Below are 18,159 nucleotides of genomic sequence, written 5' to 3'. Positions count from 1 at the left end.
TTATGTAACCAATTATGTTAAGAAAAAAAAGAACCTCGTCGAATGCCAAGATAAGAAGTTTTACAGCACCTAGATGTAAACCTAAGGCACCTAGCTGTAAACTTGAGAAGATGAGATAATGAAGATTCACAGCAAAAGGGGGGAACCAGTCTGGCAGCTTGGTTTCCAGTCTATTCAACATAATGAGCCAAAGGTAAAAAGTTCACTGTGACAAAGCTGAAGGAGCCTTCATCCAAAGACCCCTCCTCAAGACCACCAGATGGCATTGCTCAGGCGTAACAGGGAGGGGTCAAGGAGGAGACTATGGAAATGATTACCTGGGACTCATTTTAATAAGAAGCGGGGAAAGGTTATGAGTATATATAGGTGTTCCTGGGGTCATTATGAATATGTCACACCTTACTGTATTTAAACACACCTCACATTGTTAGAAGTTGCGCATGAATGGTGGAATGGTCCCCCTTGCGCCCGACGTCGAAATAAACATATCTGCTTTATAACCCTGTGAGTTATAAAGTTTTATGACTTTATAGCTTGTAAAGTTGTTTCCGCGTGTCATTATTAGGAGCGGTTGATGGAATTGGGGCTGTTCAGCCTGGAGAAAAGGAGGCTGAGGGGAGACCTTATTGCTGCCTACAACTACCTGAAAGGAGATTGTAGCATGGAGGGTGTTGGTCTCTTCTCCCAAGCAGCCAAGTGATAGGACAAGAGGAAATGGCCTCAAGTTGCAGCAGGGGAGATTTAGATAGGATATTAGAAAAAAATTCTTCCTGGAAAGGATTGTCAGGCATTGGAACAGGCTGCCCGGGGAAATGGTGGAGTCACCATCCCTGGAGGTGTTTAAAAGGTGTTTAGATTAGGTTCTTAGGGACATGGTTTACAGCTAGAGTTAGGTTACTTAATGGTTGGACTAGATCCCGAGGGTCTCTCCCAACCGAAATGATTCTATGAATCACTTTTTTCTCAGCACATCACACCCACCCTGTGGGCTCTGGCACTAAAAGCCACACAACCACCATATTTTCATTTTAAATTGGGATTTTATTATCAGTACAGTGGGGTTCAAGTGTCCTCTGTACACTCAGCTGCAGATCCAGCAGCCCTGCAGCACAGCACACCCCATACCACATCTCACTGCCCCAGGGAAAGGACAAGGCTGTGGCCATAAGCCCATGAGTTGGGACAGGCAGTGCTGGCTCTCCAGGGGCCTGGGATCTTTTGTAGCCCCAAAAGCGCACTCGAATCTGCTCTAAACATCCATGCACATACAACACAGTTCCACAGTTAGATTACAGATACCACAAGTCCTCTCCAGCTCCCGCTGCCTCCAAGATCACTTCCAGCCCTACTGGTGGAGTGGTGCATCACAGCCACCCTGCCACAGCTCAGTGCAACCACAATACACTTCGCTTTGATAAATAAAGGTATCTGCAGGAAGTGGCACTCAAAACACCACATAAATGCACTCAACCCAGGTCTTGCATCAACTTTGCCAAGGCACAAATGTCTGTGAGGTCCAATAAGCCACACTCAGGGTTTATTTTTGTGGCTGTGTCTTGTCCATCAGTCTTGCCCCGAGTGATTCTAGAACTGTCAAATCCATCTTCAGCCCCATACCCAACTCCCAGGCCTTGTAAATCTGGTATCATCTTCCACCACACAGCTCCAACAGCCAGGGAACCATCATTAGGCTGTAGCCTTTAACGCTACAGGGCACATGGGCTCTAATTCATGCCTCTAAGTTCATATCAAGTTTCTAGATTGCTCTGGAGCTTTTCTAATTCAGCAAGTAAAATGCAGAGCTGAGACTTACATTGCACACAACCTCACCTTTAAACACAGAAGTAGTAAAATAAAAATAATCACTGGAAACTGCTTACAAGCAGGAAAAAGCACCCTGTAATCAGGATGGCAAAGAGTTTCTTCTGGAGTGACCCTTTCCTACAGCAACTTCAGCACAGTACAACCACATAGTACAGGCATAATCCAAAACAGCATTTTTTTTCTCATAGAGATCATAGATGTCCTGCAGAGTCTTGGTTTTCCTTCAACAATGATCAAGTTTTACATCAAGCTGTCTGCAGATGCTGTCAAATCAAGGCTTATTCCTTAGATACTATATTCTGCACTGTAAAAAAGAGCTAGTGATGGAGAGGACTTGCCAGGGAGTGGAAGGAAAGGGGCCTAGTTTATGACGACCTCCCAGAATCCAAAAGCAGGCCCTTCAATAGATTCTCCCATGTTGCGCTTCCAAAAATTAAGAATCCCAAAAGTTGCCTTCGAGGAGCTTTAGTACTGCAGCCTATTGAGCGAGTCGATGTAATGAAAAGTGGCTCCCAATGCCCAGCTCGTTTCAACATTGTCAATTTTCCGGGCAAGCTGGAAAAAAAAAAAACCAAAACCAACCAACCAACCAAAAAAAGTTAAAACACAAGTTTTTGGGAGAAGGAGAAGCATGTAAGGTAAATACAGTGCTGAACGTTATCACAAATGGTCATCACCACCATGGGGACAGTGTTCCTCCACCCCCTATCACAGAGCATGTGTTGGAGCAAGAAGGCAAATTCAGGACTGAGCTCCAGGCATGACAACTGCTGCCTCAGCACCCTCCTGCCCACCCTCCCCAGCAATCCCTTTTGTGCATCACCTTAAAGACTTGGCTCTTCGGGAAGCCGAGTTCTTGCAGGAGGAAGGTGATGTATGTCAGGTCCATGCAGAGAAAAGGGCTGCTCCTGGGGCTGATTTCCATGGTCTTACATACTAAGGAGAAAGAAAGCAGTGTATGAACATGCACTGTGGGCCCAGCTTTGAAAAACCTCACATGAATCCATAAAACACCTCGTCAGTTGAGTTGGACAGTGACAGAACCTGTTACAATGGGGCTGAAATGACATGCACATGTTAGCAGAAGCACAGAAGCTTTGGCACACTGGAAGGATGATCACGGCATCTTGTCTTGCCCCTAAGACAGCTGGGTTTCTTGTACTTCTCCAGAAAAGGATGAAAAGGGCCTCCAACTCCCCTTCTATCTACTTTGAGCCTTTAAAAATATGAGCAATTTTGTTTGTTAAGCATAAACACTCAATAGATTTTGACAAAACCAAAGGAAAAAAAAAAAAAAGACAAAACCAAAATAAAACCCACTTCCCTTCTCAGGAAGAATTACGCAAATCATAGTCCAGAAATCAGAAATGCAATAATTGTTCAGTCATTCATAAAGTTTACCAAAGGTCAAAGCCTGAGTTTGTGGTATTAAGTAAAGAATGTTACATTTGTCAGTCTGCATAGGCAGTTCTCGCTGCAGCTGATGAAGCAAAAAGCTATGAATATTTTTTCCCCCCTCTTCTGATTAACAGTTAAGCATATGAACAAATCTTAAGACAAAAAGAAAAAACAGGTTATGCTAACAGGATGAGAACACCACATCTATTTTTAAAGCACAATCTCAGGACAACTGTTAACTGACAAGTTTATTACTAGTTCTTGAGGGAGTTTTGAAATGTATTATGTGTCTTATGTAGGCTGCAAAAGCAAGAATTAACATAAAAATGGTTGAGATTTTCAGAAATAAGCAGAAATGTTGGTAAGATGCTACAGAGAGAGGTGCTGAATATCTACTTTAAATCACAAAATCGGGCTTCTTAGCATGTCACACATTTGCCACCCAGGTATGAATTTACACACAATTACTAGTGTGTATTCACTCACCATATTTAGCTGCAATTTCAAAGTCACCAACAGTTACGCTTCCTCCTTTTTCTTTATCTAAAAGAAAAAAAAAGTGCTTTATTTAATGTTTTTTGTATAAGGGAATTGTAGATTCAAGTCATAAAAGTTGTTTGGAAATCAAACCTTGAGCCACTGAAATCAATGATAAAACTCACACTCTCTTTAAAGATAAAAGCACCTTTAAGGATTCTTTATACAGATTGAAAAGCCTAATTTTATGAAGAACTTCCAGCCTTGTTTCCTAAAGAAACATAGTTTACAGACTCTCTCACCTTGTCCCCATGTCTCTGATGCCCTGCCCTGTGATGCCTGAACACAGTTACCAAACACCTTTAACAAGATCTGTCAAGGCAGTGGTGCTCTGCAACATAATAAATTTGAAATCATTTGTAAAGCAAAGTGGCTGAGCAGGGGAGTATGTTTGTCCAAACTGTCTTGAGATCTCATCACCTGTTTTCAACCACTGAACACGATAGCCTTGGGTACACCAGTGTACCACTGGAAAAGAGATGGGATGTATTCTGTATACATGTGGAATCACCTGAAAATCTTCATTCCACCTAAAAAGGTCAGTAAAGCAAAACACAAAGTTCAAGATCACTTTACTGCTTTAACACCCAATAAATTTGTTTATCATTATGAGGGCTTCTTTTCTATTTTGGATTGTAAAGTTAATCAGACAACAACGATCTCCGAAATGCAGACAGTTTGTTTAAAAACCATGACCAGAAATTGCAGGTCCTATTTCACAGCTCCAGTCCCTTCTTTATAGAAATCAAATAGCATTCAGTATACAGTCAAGACCAACACTGCACAGCAGTGTAACAAAAGACTAAGTTCCATGACAGCTCAGCAAAGCATTGTGATGTGCGTAAGTGCTACCATTTCTTCCACAACTTGTCATTTAAAATGAAATTAATAAAGAAGCAAACATACCTATGAGACCAACCTCTGCTGCACGGTCATAGTAGTAGGAGAAAGTATAAAAATCCAAGTCCTTCACCTCCTCAGCTTTATGCACTTTTTTGTAGAGCACCTTTGCAACTTTGGTGGAACAAGACTCATACAGAGACTCACCTAAAAGAAGGCAAAGAAACCCAGCATATTATAGGCAGAGAGTTAAATATACATATCATTCATTAGGGATCTGCCAGGAAACAGGCTCCCTTTTGCACAACAGCATTTCAAATGCTTCTCACAGAGAACTGAAATCTGCATCTTCTTCCAGTGGCAACACTTAACCATCCTCAGGTTGGGACTAAGTATGCAGAGATGGACAACATCATTTGAGGCAGAAGTTTTTTAAAGACCTGTGCAGGGATTGCTCAGCTCCACCTACTTTACCACTAGCAGTTTTAGTGACTGGACAGACACACCATGGTACAAGAATCTGCAGAATCTCTTTTAACAGCCCATTGAGAGGAGACAGACAGAACAGTAAACACAGCATCTAGTGTTTTTGCAAGAGGCTGAGAATATATCATTTACTCTGCTAATAGCATCCTGTCCTAGATAGGAAGAGTGATTAATCACTATACCTGCCTTCTGTCCTTTAATTTTGTACGTTATCTCAGCATGTTGCCACTCTGATTCGAAGCCAGGGGGTAAACAAGGGCTGATCAATTCCTCCCATTCTCCTACTGCAGAAATGAAACAAAGCCACATCAGGGAAAAACATAAGAAGTTAATTTCAGATCCATCACCCCCAGCCCTGCTCCATAGGGTACTACAACCTCAGCAAGGCACCTCCAAGCCCTGTCATGGCTCAGATGTCCCATCATCCCCCCAGTGATGAAAATAATTCAGGTCTCCTGGGATCTAGCAGTGTCACCACCTGCATTTGTCTCAAATGCACCCAGCCATGATGACAGGAGTCCACATACCACTGAGAACTTCAAGCCAAGTGAGAAGGGGACAGACAACTCCTCCCTCCACAACAGGACTTACGTACCCTCTGCTCAGACACAACCCTTGAGTGCCCCGAACTTACAGGTTTTTCCCTCAACTCCTCCTAAAATGGCGAGCCTTGCTGACATCAGCCCAAGTCCCAGGTAACTGCAAAGGGATAAAAGCCTCTGTGAACAACGAACATCCTTCCTCTTTTACTCTACTGACAACTCGGCTGGGACATGCCAGCAAAATGACTCGAGTCAGCAGCTAACTCTGGTAAAGTGAACAGTGTGACAACCTGCTCTCTTATTACCCTTATCCAGAAGGATAATCTCTCTTTGAAAAAGCACAGGCAATAGCTGTCAAGGGTCAAGGCAATAGCTGGCTCCTGAAGAACTGGGAACTGTTCCTCTAATGTTTCTCCTACCCTCCTCAAAGGCAGCACAAACTCTCACACACAGAATTGACTCTTTTTGAGCCCAAACACACCCCACAGCAAGCACAGGTGTGGGACGAAGCTAATTCCCTCTGCCCAAAACATTGGGAGCAGGGAAAGACAGTGAGAAGGAAGGAATGCCAGAGACAAAGTGGTATGAACTGACTATAATCCCCATCCTCCCTCCTCCTGCAACACTTGGTGGTGAGGAGGTAGAAGAGTTGGCAGTAAAGTTGAGACTGGGAAGAAGGGAGAAGTGGGAGGAAGATGTTTTTGATTTTGTTCTTATTTCTCATTATCCTACTGTTTAATTTGCAATAAAATAAATTAACTTCTCTAAGTCAAGTCTGGTTTGCTCATGACAGTCATTGGTAAATTACTTCCCTGTCCTGATCTTGACTCAAAAGCTTTTTGTTCTGTTTTCTTTTTCCTGTCCTGTTGATGAAAGGGGAGTGATAGAGCTACTTGGTGAGCAGCTGACAGGCAGCCAAAGTTTATCCACAACAGCAAATGCTTCTTCCCAGTACTCATTTACAAGGACCCCACTTTAGCAAAACAGCTAGATATCACTGAATTCATAGAAAGCTTCCATCTGTACAGTGTGCTCTCCTTCCCACAACTAACCTGTAGGAATACAGCTTGTAGGTGTTGTTAAACATGTGAAATGAAGTTGTATGGCCAGCTGGTGATGTCTGGAGAGTTGCCTGGAGGGAGAAAAAGATGTTACTGCAAGGTTTCTGCCAGCAAGAGCAAACATCAACAGCACAATCTCCCAAAACATTACCAAAAAGTTAAACAATCCTAGTGTGGTTCAGAGAGAAATTATGAACTTGCAAGTATTTTGATTTGACTGCTGATACACAAGACAACCATAAAACCTTGAGCTAAAATACTATCTTCACATGACAGAGTCTAAATTGGTTACATTTCTATTTGTATCCACACCAAACTGGTGTATGAAAGAATTATTTTAATTAAAAAGGAGTCCTTATTCCAGCTCTTAACTGCTTTTATCTAGAGGATACAGTAACTGCCTCTTCACATGATCCCTACCAGAGAAAACTGCACACAAAATAACATGAAAGCCAGGCAAGCACTGACTTCCTACTCAAGTGAATTCAGCTGTGAACTTCCACAAGCCATCTCTATGCTTACCAAGGAACAGAGTGAGGATCAGCCTGTGCTCTGAAGAAATGAAAAGGTAATTGTCTAAAGCACTTTGCATCCCCAAGTGCACCAGTATGGCTAGTGTGTCTGTGGGGAGAAAAGCTCAGGCCACAAGGCTGATCATGCTGCTTGCATCTTACACCATCTCTAAACCCAGAATGTCCACATCCTGGACTCTTCACATCCCCTGTCATTCTGCTGTAAGAGCACAATGTCTTGATTAGCCCAGTCTGGGACACCAGATACAGCATCCCAACCCTTTGCTTTTGCACAGCTTTACTATGAACAGTATCTTTGCTCAGGCTAGAGCCTGACAATTCCACATCCTCAGGGCTTCTAGCCCACAGAACAGCTGTAAAAACACCACAACAGCAAGCTGAAATGATAAACTTCAGCATGTATTTTTTACTGCGTAATAACAGTTGCTCCTTAGAAAACATTCATTTGCAACTGAGTGACCTCAGCAAAACCAGAATCAAGGATTGATAAGGCATCTTACTTTGTTCTTACAAGCCAATATAGGCCAAATGTTGGAGCTGAATTCATTAACAGCACTGCCTTTGAGTTCCTTTCTATAAGCAGCACAAACAGAGAGTCAAGGATTAAGACCCTCAGGTGAACACTGCATTTTCCCTAAGATAAAGCAGACCTGGTAGATTCACCACATGCACCACTGACCCATGAGGTGGAGTAAGAGGACTGACAAAGGGTTGTAAATGCCTCCATGATGGATGATAACAAGGCAGATGTGACAAAGTGACCAGGGTTTTTCTGTCAGAAGTGTGGCTTCATGTCACAACAACAAACTCTTGGTCTGTCTCCAAGAGAAGCAGATCTTAGCAGTTAGTGATTTCTGCAGGAGCACTTCCCAACAGTGTGCATGTTCACATTACCTCAGTGCGTGGAAGGAAGGTGATCTGTGTTGATCCACCACCCAAATCCAGCATCCCTACGCTTCTCTTCTGAGGATCAGCTAGGCTACCTGAAATGTGTGACAAAACAGAGATAGCCATGGTGGGCACTGTGAGAAACTGGCTAGGAACAAAACCAGAAGTATACTGGTAAAGAAAGAGGACAATCTAACTTCACCTGTCAGCTTCCAGCCAGAACTAAATTATATCCTTATCTACTGGGCACTTATTTTGGCTTTACCAGGGTTCCCTGAAAATCTTCAAGTGACAGAGTTTCTATTATTTCTCTGGTGGCTATTCATGACCTAATTACACCAGCTCTGGTGATTGGATTCCTAAACATTTCTCAGTAGATGCAAAGACCCCTTTGCAAATTCTACTCTGGTAACCACTTTGTAACAAAGAGGAATGTGGTTTTGTTGGCCTCCTTTCCCTGATCCCTTAGGGATATTTTGCAGATTCCTTTCCTGTGGCCAAGGGGACGACAGAATGAAAAGAGCTGGCCTAAGAGACTCAGGTCTCTTGAAATTCTTCCTGCTGACAGCCTAGACCCCTCTTCTTATTAAATCCAGTTCTTCTCAGTTAGCTCCTTCGAATACACCTTCCTGATAAGATTAGTTTGTGCCAAGTACCTCAGTACCCCTCATAACAGCTGATGTTAGAAGATCTCTGACCTTTCTGATATTTCCTGTGAGCATAAAAAGTTTTAGAGCACTTATCATACTGCTTCACACGCTGTGTGCACTGAATAAAGCACTCAGGAAAGGAGACTGCTCCACTTATTGTCAGAGAGGGGTTCAACTCACTTTTTTCTTTACTCTTCAGCTACCCTTTTGTAACTCAGTGGTGTAAATACTTCTGGTATTTCTGTCATAAATCTGTAAGGAAGTAGCACAGCACTTTCTTTCATTCTGAGCAGCTGCCAAGCAGATCTAGAATATCCACATTAAAGATTTAGCCAGAATTAGTGGCAGACTTTAAAAAGGAATAAAATGCTCTAGTACCTTACAGGAAAATGAAAGAAAGGCTATGTTAATCCTCTAGGAAAGGGGATTAAACTCCTCATTCTGGCAAGTAAATGGCCGAAATCCTAATGACTTTAAAAGGCTAGGCCAAAAACAACTGCTGACTTACTCCCAGAGACTTCTTTCTGCCACTCCACCCCAATGAATGAGCAAATGCGATGCAAGGGCAGAAAAGAGCATGAATTTCACAGCATCACTCACATCTTTATGCACATGCTCATGTACACATACCTGTTAAAAAATTTATTGTGATCCAGGCTGAAATACCTAATAAGGGAAATATACAGAAAATGCACCGTTAGATCATAGCATTTCATTTTATCACACAACAAATAAGGTGAGATGAATTGAAAGGTCTTCCTGCTCTAGCTGGAGGCATTTTTAAGTTTTCTCATACAATTTAACTGTACCATTGAAACAAAATCATCAGCAAACCAGAGCTTGTCATCCAACAGACAGAGACACCACATATCACCTGCCACAAGCTCCCTTGTCCCCCTTTCATAAATGGAAGACTTCTAATACAAAGTCTCCAAAGCATATTTAGCTGAGAGCTAAGCAAGAAGGACCTTCAAGAAAGATGAACAGGACTGGCTCTGCTGAGCTCCCCTGACCCACCCTGCCCCAAAGCCAGTGCTGCCACAACTTTCAGTGGCTTAGATTAGATACCTTGAACAAAAAGAATGACATTCTATACCAGAGTTTATGTGATATTTGGAAAAGAAGCCCCACATATGAAGTGCCCGGAGAACTCTGTATTTCACAGGTCAAAAACTTAATTGAGAAGTCACAAAGGCTTTAGTGCTTAGCTAAAAGATAAGGAAATGACTGACACTCGCATTGTTCATTTTCTAGGAAAACATACACTGGCAGGCTTTTATTTGACGTCAGGCACTTGGCTTTGCTTTTGAATATTAAGAATTCTAATCTTTTTAGTGTTCCAATTTTTCCTATTTTCCTCTAAGGATTTTTGTGAGCTGTACTGTTCCTGTCCTCTTGTTTTATAAACCTTTGCTCCATAAATTAGATAAACTAGTGGGCCTTATGTTAATAAATGTAAATATTTATCCATGTGGTTAAAACTCAAGGCATTCTAGGGAACACAGTCTAGTTCAGCCTTTGGCTGAACCAAGGCTGTCACTGCTATTAACAATTGTAAAAGAAAACAAAAAGAAGAATTACAATGTCTTTCATTAAGCAGTAAAAAAGAAACTCATAAACAGCTCCTAGTAGCTCCAACTATTTTAAAGTTTTGTTTCTAAGCAGTTTTAAAACACATTTCAGCACTCAGTTACTTATAATAGAATGCAGACATGTTTCTTCAAATTATTTTAAATCAAGACTGATTCTGGGTTCTGCCTCAGTATTTTTTATGAGAATCAACTTATTTCAGCACGTATTTTCTTGTCTATGTAACATTTTTTCAAATTGAATTCACAATCACACTCATTAGATCAGTTATAATTAACATCATGATCAAATACTTCCAGAAAGCTCTGACGAGCACTGCCAAGAGCAGGGTGTGCAAACCCAGTTGTTGTAGACCATCTCAACAAGTAAATACTCAGAAACCTTTCCAGAAGTGCTGACTGCACAGTGGCTTCCTGGTGATCCCATGGGAACTGCCTGGCACTCAGAGCTTTGAAAATCAGGACAGACTTCAGGACCTCAAATTGGAAAATGTAGCACAAGATCTCTTCGGCAGGCACTGCCTGAGGCAGTGTAAAAACTGCCCAACCCGCTGCTTGGGGGTTCCTGCTACAGTGAGTGGGGATTCTCACAATGCAGCAGGAATCTCCAGGATTGCAGAAAGGGTCTCCACAAGTTAGCCTACCTTCATCAGTTCCTTTCATTATCGACACGCAGTTGTCCCTCACGAAGAAGGGGGAAGCCTGAAAAATCTCCTTCACCTGTAGTTCAAATACAAGCTACACTCAGAGAAATCTTTTTTTCAGCTGGAAAGCAGGGTTTTTTTAAACTCCAGTTTTACACAACTGCTTTTCTTCTCTGGACCAGATCCTGACTGCTGCTCACCCTGTGCTCTGCTATGAAAGGTTAGTGACTTACACACTGGCTCTGCAGCTTGGTGCAGAGACAGGGATGGATGTGTGGGTTTTCAAGCATGAAGGTTGATCAGAAATGCCATTAACAAGGGATGGACATGGGTAAAGAAGGGAGCCCAGTTCACTTTGCTGCAACTGGTCACCCACAGGTTATTATAAATGCAGAGCGTAGGCAGGAGATGGACACCCTGGCTGTCAGGAATGCCCCAGGGAATGGTATTTTTAACAGGAGCATGTTGGCTGTTAGAGGTCCTCTACATTACATCCTACATGTGGTGGCAAAGCCCTATGTTTCCGGAGCCCTCTAAAGTAACAACTGCAGCATTCCAGCTGAAATTCAGATGAATGGGCCAGCTTGCAGGCAGTACAGAACAAAACACACCACATTTCTTCCTTCCAGTTATTGCTTAGGAAAGAGTACATTTAGCGCACACTCAAACTTTCACTGCAGCTGTAAGGTCTGGAACATATTGCTTATTTTTATATTTTTTAAAAAAATTAAACGTATTTTACATGCCTATAAATACAATTTACATTATTTCCAACCAATATAAAGGAGTCACCTTGCAGCAGCAGGCTGGTAACGTGACCAATCAAACAGTAGAGTGCTTTTCTCAAAATAGCAGCATCCTAGTCAAAACCACCAGCAAATACACCCAGTAAGAACAAACCTATGATGACTGTCAGGAGTATCTCATTACACTTGTTATATTATATGTCATCTCCAGGCTTATTTGGAGCTGTCATAATTCCTCTGTGCTTGTACTCATGCAATTTCTTCCCCAAACCCCATTTGAGATCAGGTAGCTCTGTACTGCTTTCAGGGTTAAATTATAGGAATGGCTCACATACATGAAGATAAGAGAGTATGTACATTATACAGAAAGCACCAGATTTTGCTATAAAATTTCTGGAAAGCAAACGGAAAGACAAGAGACAGTACCTTATCCAGCAACTTCTGAGCCTTCTCTCCTGGCAGCAACCGTAGGCCAGCTGTGGCTTTCAGGACCAGAGGAGTAAACTTCCACAGCTCCATTGGAACGTCCTTCTTTGCCACCTCCAGGAGCTCTTTTATTCCCTGGACACTCTGTGAGCAGAGAAAGAACAATTTTTTGCATCTTAGAAACTCTTTAGATTTGCCTTTCTTAGAAGGGCAAAAAGGTGATAAGAGGTATGATTCACTGTAAATGTGGAACCGAGACAAGTGAATATCACAGGTGGTCAGGAGAAGGTAGAGGACTCACCATCTCTGATAGCATGACACATGGTAGATATAATGGGGTTATCCAGCAACAGGTCAAAAATGAACAGGAAGAGTCACTTTTTCAGTGACACAGAGCTCTCTGCCACTGAGTGTTTTGGCTACAAAAGGTTGGAAAAGCAGTATGATGACAAATCCTTGTGGGGGAACAAAAAAAAATTAAAGGTCTTTACTCACTCCTCTGCATGCTCATCAACTTTTACTGAGGGCTTGTATCATTTGGAAACACTTCCCTGAACTGAGACAGTTCAGCATCCTGTACCACAGCAACACGTGATTTGCAGGGCACATCAAGAACAGGAGGTTTTGGCACATGTACTTTCATAGCAACAGAAACAAAATTACCTTTTCAACATCATCAGCATATGCGGATAGACCTGGCTTCAGTGCTTTAAACGTCTCATGGGTTAATTTGGGAATCTCTGTTCAAAAGCAGTATTCCAAAATAAGTAATGGCACATACAATTTTGCATACACAAAAAGAAAATTACATCATTACGTGCTAATGGAAGTCAACTGAAGCCTCTGTTTAATAAACTATCAACAGCCACTTGAACTTTAAATACAGCCCTTACTATGGAATTAGCTCCCAAGGAAACTATTTTTAAAAGTCGTGACTGCTTTTCAGGTGCTTGTGTCCACTACGCACATATTTTTCATGCACATCAGACAATCACCAGATGGGTGCAAGTTCTCTTTGAGCCCTTACACCTGCCATGTGCAGCTTCCCAATCTGCACTAGTAACAAGGTTTCAGTGTGCTCTGTTCTGGCTAAATTTGACTCCAGCAAAAGCCAGTGGAAGCTTTACCACCATCTTCAATGGCAGCAGAGGGAACCAGACCTAAGTATTTTCGACAGTCACGATACAGACAATTATATAAACCTGCAGGCAAGACAACAAGAACTTGACATCCTCCTGTAACAAACTGTACTCAATAGTGTTACCTGCACTATATTCTGAGATTTTGTTTAAAGAGAAGCAGAGAAGAAGAGGCAAAGATTTAGGAATACACTGAAAGAAGAACGAAGGAAATTCATGGATTTTTGTTTAGTGCCTTTGGTGGCTAAGCCTCACACTAGCTCATTCTGCAAACCTAAGGTGCTCCCCCATAGGCAAATCACACCAAAAACCATACACTGCTAATCCTCAAAGCATCTACATGGGTTCTTTCATTTTTAAGAGTTTCAGAAATAGTAGCTGACAACACCTAAACAAATGAAGCTTACAACTGCAGAGGAAAACTGAAGCTTTTACATCCACTTCTGTCTTGCTTCTCAGCAATACTTTTTGTTCAGATGCAATACACAATTTAAATCAAACAGTGGAGTTCTGCAGTTTAAATCAAATACTGAAGCCAAAGATGCATTAAAACAGACAACAGAGAGAAGCAGCTCACTGCCAGATCTGGAGACAGCCAACAACCTCATGGTGAAAATCTGAGGAGAATAAGGCAGTCTGAACTTGTACCAAGCAGTGTGATGAAAAACTGCTTTTCTTCAAGGCATCATTCTAAAGGTAGAGCTGCTATTTAGTTCACATTCTGACATTACAGTATTTTCTCCGTGTTGAATGTTTTCCTAATTTCATCCAAACCCACATGCTTGAATCATAATATACTTCTTGATGTCTCTCTAGAGAGCTGAGGCATGTTTGTTCAAGTAATCCCTAGAAAAGAATCATCAATAATCTGCTCCATGTGTTAAGGAAGAAATAATCTATCGTGCAATGAGAAAGCCATACCTTTTGGCTGCTGTGTAAATTTAAAAATATGGATGCGAGTTCCTGTGCTTCCTGCATCAAACATAATTCCGTAAAAGATTGAGAGATCTGCGGTAAGTGCCTGATGGCTCGGTTTGTCTCCCCTGCTTTCAGCAGCTCCTTCTGTTGCTCCCATGACTGGTTTGGAATCCAAATGACATTTTATGTATGCAACATAAAGAGCTATGCATGCCAAAATCCCAAAAGCAAAGAACCGCTTTGATATCTTCATGGCTTCCATTTATTTGATGCTTTGTTTCTTCCCTTTATCAAACGTTTTCTTTCTTGTCTTTCACACAGAACAGGTGGTTCCCATATTACTCCTATATCCAACAGAAAAGGTACAGTTTATTTTCTAAACTTGCTGAAAGCATCTAAGTATGATGGTTATTTGACAAGGGACTTACAGGAGTAAACTTGACTTGAACATTAGTTAAATACTTAACTGTTAGTTGGTTTAGATCTGTGATAAGTTTGGCACAACAGTCAAGGTAAGCAGTAAGTCACTACAGGAACCAGTCTGGTAAAAAAAAAAAACAACTTAGACACAAGGAGCCACACACCACTGCTGGCAAGGAAAAGAATTAATGCCTGAAGCTCCTTCAGCACCTGGAGTAAGACTGATATATCAGCTACTGTCATAAGTGTCCATACAAGCCTCCAACCAGACTCCGCCCCACTGACCATGACTCTCTGGCTTCTCTCCTTCAGCCAGTTCACAGTCCACCTCACTACCCGATTGTCCAGACCACACTTCCTCAGTTTATCAGCAAGGATGCTGTGGGAGACTGTGTCAAATGCTTTACTTCAGTCAGGGTAGACCACATCCACCACTCTGCCATCATCTCTCCACTTGGTTATGGCCTCATAAAAGGCTATGAGCTTGGTCAAGCACGACTTCCCCTTGGTGAAGTCATGCTGGCCCCTAATCACCCTCTTATCCTTGATATGCCTTGAAATGACACCAAGGATAAGTTGTTCCATCACTTTCCCAGGGATGGAGGTGAGGCTGACCTGTCTATAGTTACCCAGGTCCTCCTTCTTGCCATTTTGAAGACTGGAGTGACATTTGCTTTCCTCCAGTCCTCAGGCATCTCTCCCATTTCCCAAGATTTGGCAAAGATGATGGAGCGTGGTCCAGCATTTACCTCAGCCAGCTCCCTCAGCACCTGCAGGTGCATCCCATCTGGACCCATGGATTTATGGATGTCCAGATTGCTTAACTGCTCCCTAACCCAGTCCTCATCAACCAAGGCAGACTCCTCCATTGTCCTGACTTCCTCTGGGGCCTCAGGGGTACAGGGCTCCTCAGGACAGCCTCTGGCAGAGTAGACAGAAACAAAGAAGGCATTCAGTATCTCTGCCTTCTCTGTATCTTCTGTCACCAGGGCACCCACCTCGTTCATCAGTGGGACTACACTGCCTCTGATGTTAGTTTTATCTGCCATGTATTTGAAAAAGCTCTTTCCATTGCCCTTGACGCCACTAGCCAGGTTTAATTCTAAGGAGGCCTTAGCTTTCCTACTTGCCTCCCTACACCCTCTGACAACAGCCTTATATTCTTCCCAAAGCGCCAGCCCCTCCTTCCATGATCTATAAGCTCTCCTCTTCCACTTGAGCTTACCCAGCAGTTCCCTGTTTAAGCACGCAGGTCTCCTGGCTCCCTTCCTTGACTTCCTACATGTCAGGATGCTCCGATCTTGAGCTTAGTAGAAGCAGTCCCTAAATGCTAACCAACTATCTTGGGCCCCTTTACCTTCAAGCAGCCTTGCTCATGGGATTTCCCCTAGCAATTGCTTGAAAAGGCCAAAGTTGGCCCTACTGAAGTCCAGGGTTGTGATTCTGCTTGCTATTCTGTTCCTGACACACGAGATCCTGAACTCCACCATTTCATGGTCACTGCAACCAAGACAGCCCTCAACCTTTACTGCTTCAACCAGACCCTCCTTGTTAGCGGGGATGAGGTCCAGCAGTGCACCTCTCCTAGGCGGCTCCTCCACCATTTACATTAGAAGGGCACTGGAGGAACCTCCTAGACTGTGGGTGGGTGGCTGGCTGAGTAGTCCTTCCAGCAAACATCAGGGAAGTTAAAATCCCCCATGGCAACCAGGGCCTTGCAGTTAACTTTGTCAGCTCCTGAATGGTGAAGCAGGTTCCAGAAGACTGGACAAGGACAATTTAAAACCAGTGTTTAAAAGGTAAGAAGGAAGATCCAGGGAACTAGAGTGCCCCCCTTCCTCCCCCGCCCCCAGCTCCAATAGCAGGAAAGAAACCACAGCAAAGCACAACACAAGAAAGCCACTCGTGCCCACGTGACATCATCCAGATGATTAAAATGCAGTCAGTGGTGATTTATAGGGAGCAAATTGCATTGTACCTTTCTTTCTTTGATAATGTAATAAAGAAGAGAAAGCAAACCAACTGACGAAATTGACTTAAACAAGGTTTTGACACATATATAATCTGCTGATGATACAAGTTCATGAGGGCCACAGAGGGCATGAGGGGGAGGAATTTAAATCCAAGGCAATTACAGTGTATTGTCCAAAACAGGTAGGAAAAAATTTTATAAAAATGGAGGAAAGCAAAACCACAGGCACAAATCCACATGAAGAATAGCTCAGCATAGGGATAAAGGAATCACAGATCATCACGAAACAGAAATCAGGGAGATGGCATTGAAACACAAACAAGCAAAGAAACAAACAAAACCCAAACCAAACCAAACAACATTCTGGCTTCTATCAGCACACACAGAAGTGTAGGTGGCAATTACTGCACATATCTGAGGTGATTACTGCGCTCTTGCATGTGCCAAAAAGGCCTCAGCTGCAGGTACATGAGAGCTAAAACATGTCACGATAGCAAAGCAGCAGGAACCGGGTGATCCTGTGAGGGGACATAAGTCTCCACCTCAACAAAGGGGAGGCTGGAAGGGTAAGGCGAACAGAGGAGCAGCAGCCTGACAGCACCACCCTCCTACTCCCATTTTCCTGCGGAGAACCGAGATTAATGCCTCCTGCCTATGTTAGGGGGCGCTGAGATTTGCTGCAAGAGGAAAGATGCAAGGGCGGGCAGGGCAGGGAACCCTTGGGGTGTCGGGACGGAGGCCGCCGGGCCACAGGCCGGTTGGCAGCCCGGGCCTGCGCAGCCCCAGCACGGCCTCTCAGCGCGGGTGGTCCGGTCCAGCCCGGCCCGCCCTAGCCTAGCCTGTCCTAGCCCAGCCCACGGGGCGCCCGCCCGCCGCCGCGCCCCTTCGCACACGTATCTCCGTGCCCAGGCCTCCGCACCCACTGGGACCCAACTCGGCTCCCAGCCCACCCCGCCGCCCTCACTCCCTCACTCACTCTGCCGCCTGCCCCGCCATGGCGACGCCACCGCTCCTTCCGCTGCGCAGGCGCGATGAGACCGGGGTGCGGGGGCTGCCCCCCAGCCCTGCCACTCTCTACGGAGGGCTGTATTGGCCGTGGGGCGTCTTGTAAGGTACGTTTAGCGAAGGAATGTTGTTTTTACAAAACTGAGGACCTGGCGCCTGACCCCAGCGTGGGGGAAGGACTGAGAGATATCAAACTATGAATCCTTAATGTAAAACAAAGTCTCTTCAAACTAATCCCGGAATGCAAACTGATTGCTGTATTTAAAAAGCTAAGCTAGGGAGAAGAGTAACCAATGAGCCAGGAATCCATATTTTAAATAAATCAATAAGGGGAGGGGCCTGTTAGAATTAGATGAATGAGATGGGTAAACTGAGGCAAGTGTTGGGTAGTCTGTAAACCCTGCAGTACCCGACCAGTGAGGAACGGGAGGGAATTTGTGGCCAGGATTTGGGGGGGATATAGCCAGCGTTTTTTTGCCACGTTACGGGTGCCTGCCTTTAGGTAGAACACCTGGTCTTGCAAAATTGTTAATAAAATATG

The 18,159-nt window shown here is 43.5% G+C and overlaps 1 protein-coding gene across 2 annotated transcripts; it reads right to left on the bottom strand.

Moving 5' to 3' along the window:
* Positions 1-1,026: 1,026 nt before the first annotated feature.
* On the bottom strand, positions 1,027-17,647 carry ENTPD6 (ectonucleoside triphosphate diphosphohydrolase 6). 2 transcript variants are annotated; one of them, XM_082049121.1, is made up of 15 exons: positions 17,590-17,634; positions 14,689-14,762; positions 14,225-14,565; positions 12,828-12,904; positions 12,165-12,308; positions 10,993-11,068; positions 9,390-9,425; positions 8,116-8,204; positions 6,680-6,759; positions 5,720-5,784; positions 5,268-5,369; positions 4,666-4,806; positions 3,709-3,765; positions 2,648-2,760; positions 1,027-2,379 (listed from the first exon to the last, which is right to left on the bottom strand). In XM_082049121.1, exons 3-15 carry the CDS (start codon positions 14,481-14,483, stop codon positions 2,290-2,292), a joined length of 1,329 nt encoding a protein of 442 aa, XP_081905247.1. In that variant the 5' UTR covers positions 14,484-14,565; positions 14,689-14,762; positions 17,590-17,634; the 3' UTR covers positions 1,027-2,289. The 2 variants fall into 2 exon arrangements, with proteins under 2 accessions (XP_081905247.1, XP_081905246.1); XM_082049120.1 differs by lacking the exon at positions 14,689-14,762 and having other exon boundaries at positions 17,590-17,647.
* Between the last annotated feature and the right edge of the window lie 512 nt (positions 17,648-18,159).

The sequence above is a fragment of the Streptopelia decaocto genome, assembly GCF_964273445.1.
Source record: "Streptopelia decaocto genome assembly, chromosome: 3".
Taxonomy (NCBI): Eukaryota; Metazoa; Chordata; class Aves; order Columbiformes; family Columbidae; genus Streptopelia; species Streptopelia decaocto.
This window is presented reverse-complemented; position numbering and strand designations above follow the sequence as displayed.

Coding starts and splice junctions, on each gene's coding strand:
- ENTPD6 (XM_082049120.1), bottom strand. CDS start 14,483: ATGGAAGCCATGAAGATATCAAAGCGGTTCTTTGCTTTTGGGATTTTG. Junction 12,905..14,224: donor ATTTACACAGCAGCCAAAAG/GTATGGCTTTCT, acceptor GCTTTTGAACAG/AGATTCCCAAATTAACCCAT. Junction 11,069..12,164: donor CTCAGAAGTTGCTGGATAAG/GTACTGTCTCTT, acceptor TTTGAACTACAG/GTGAAGGAGATTTTTCAGGC.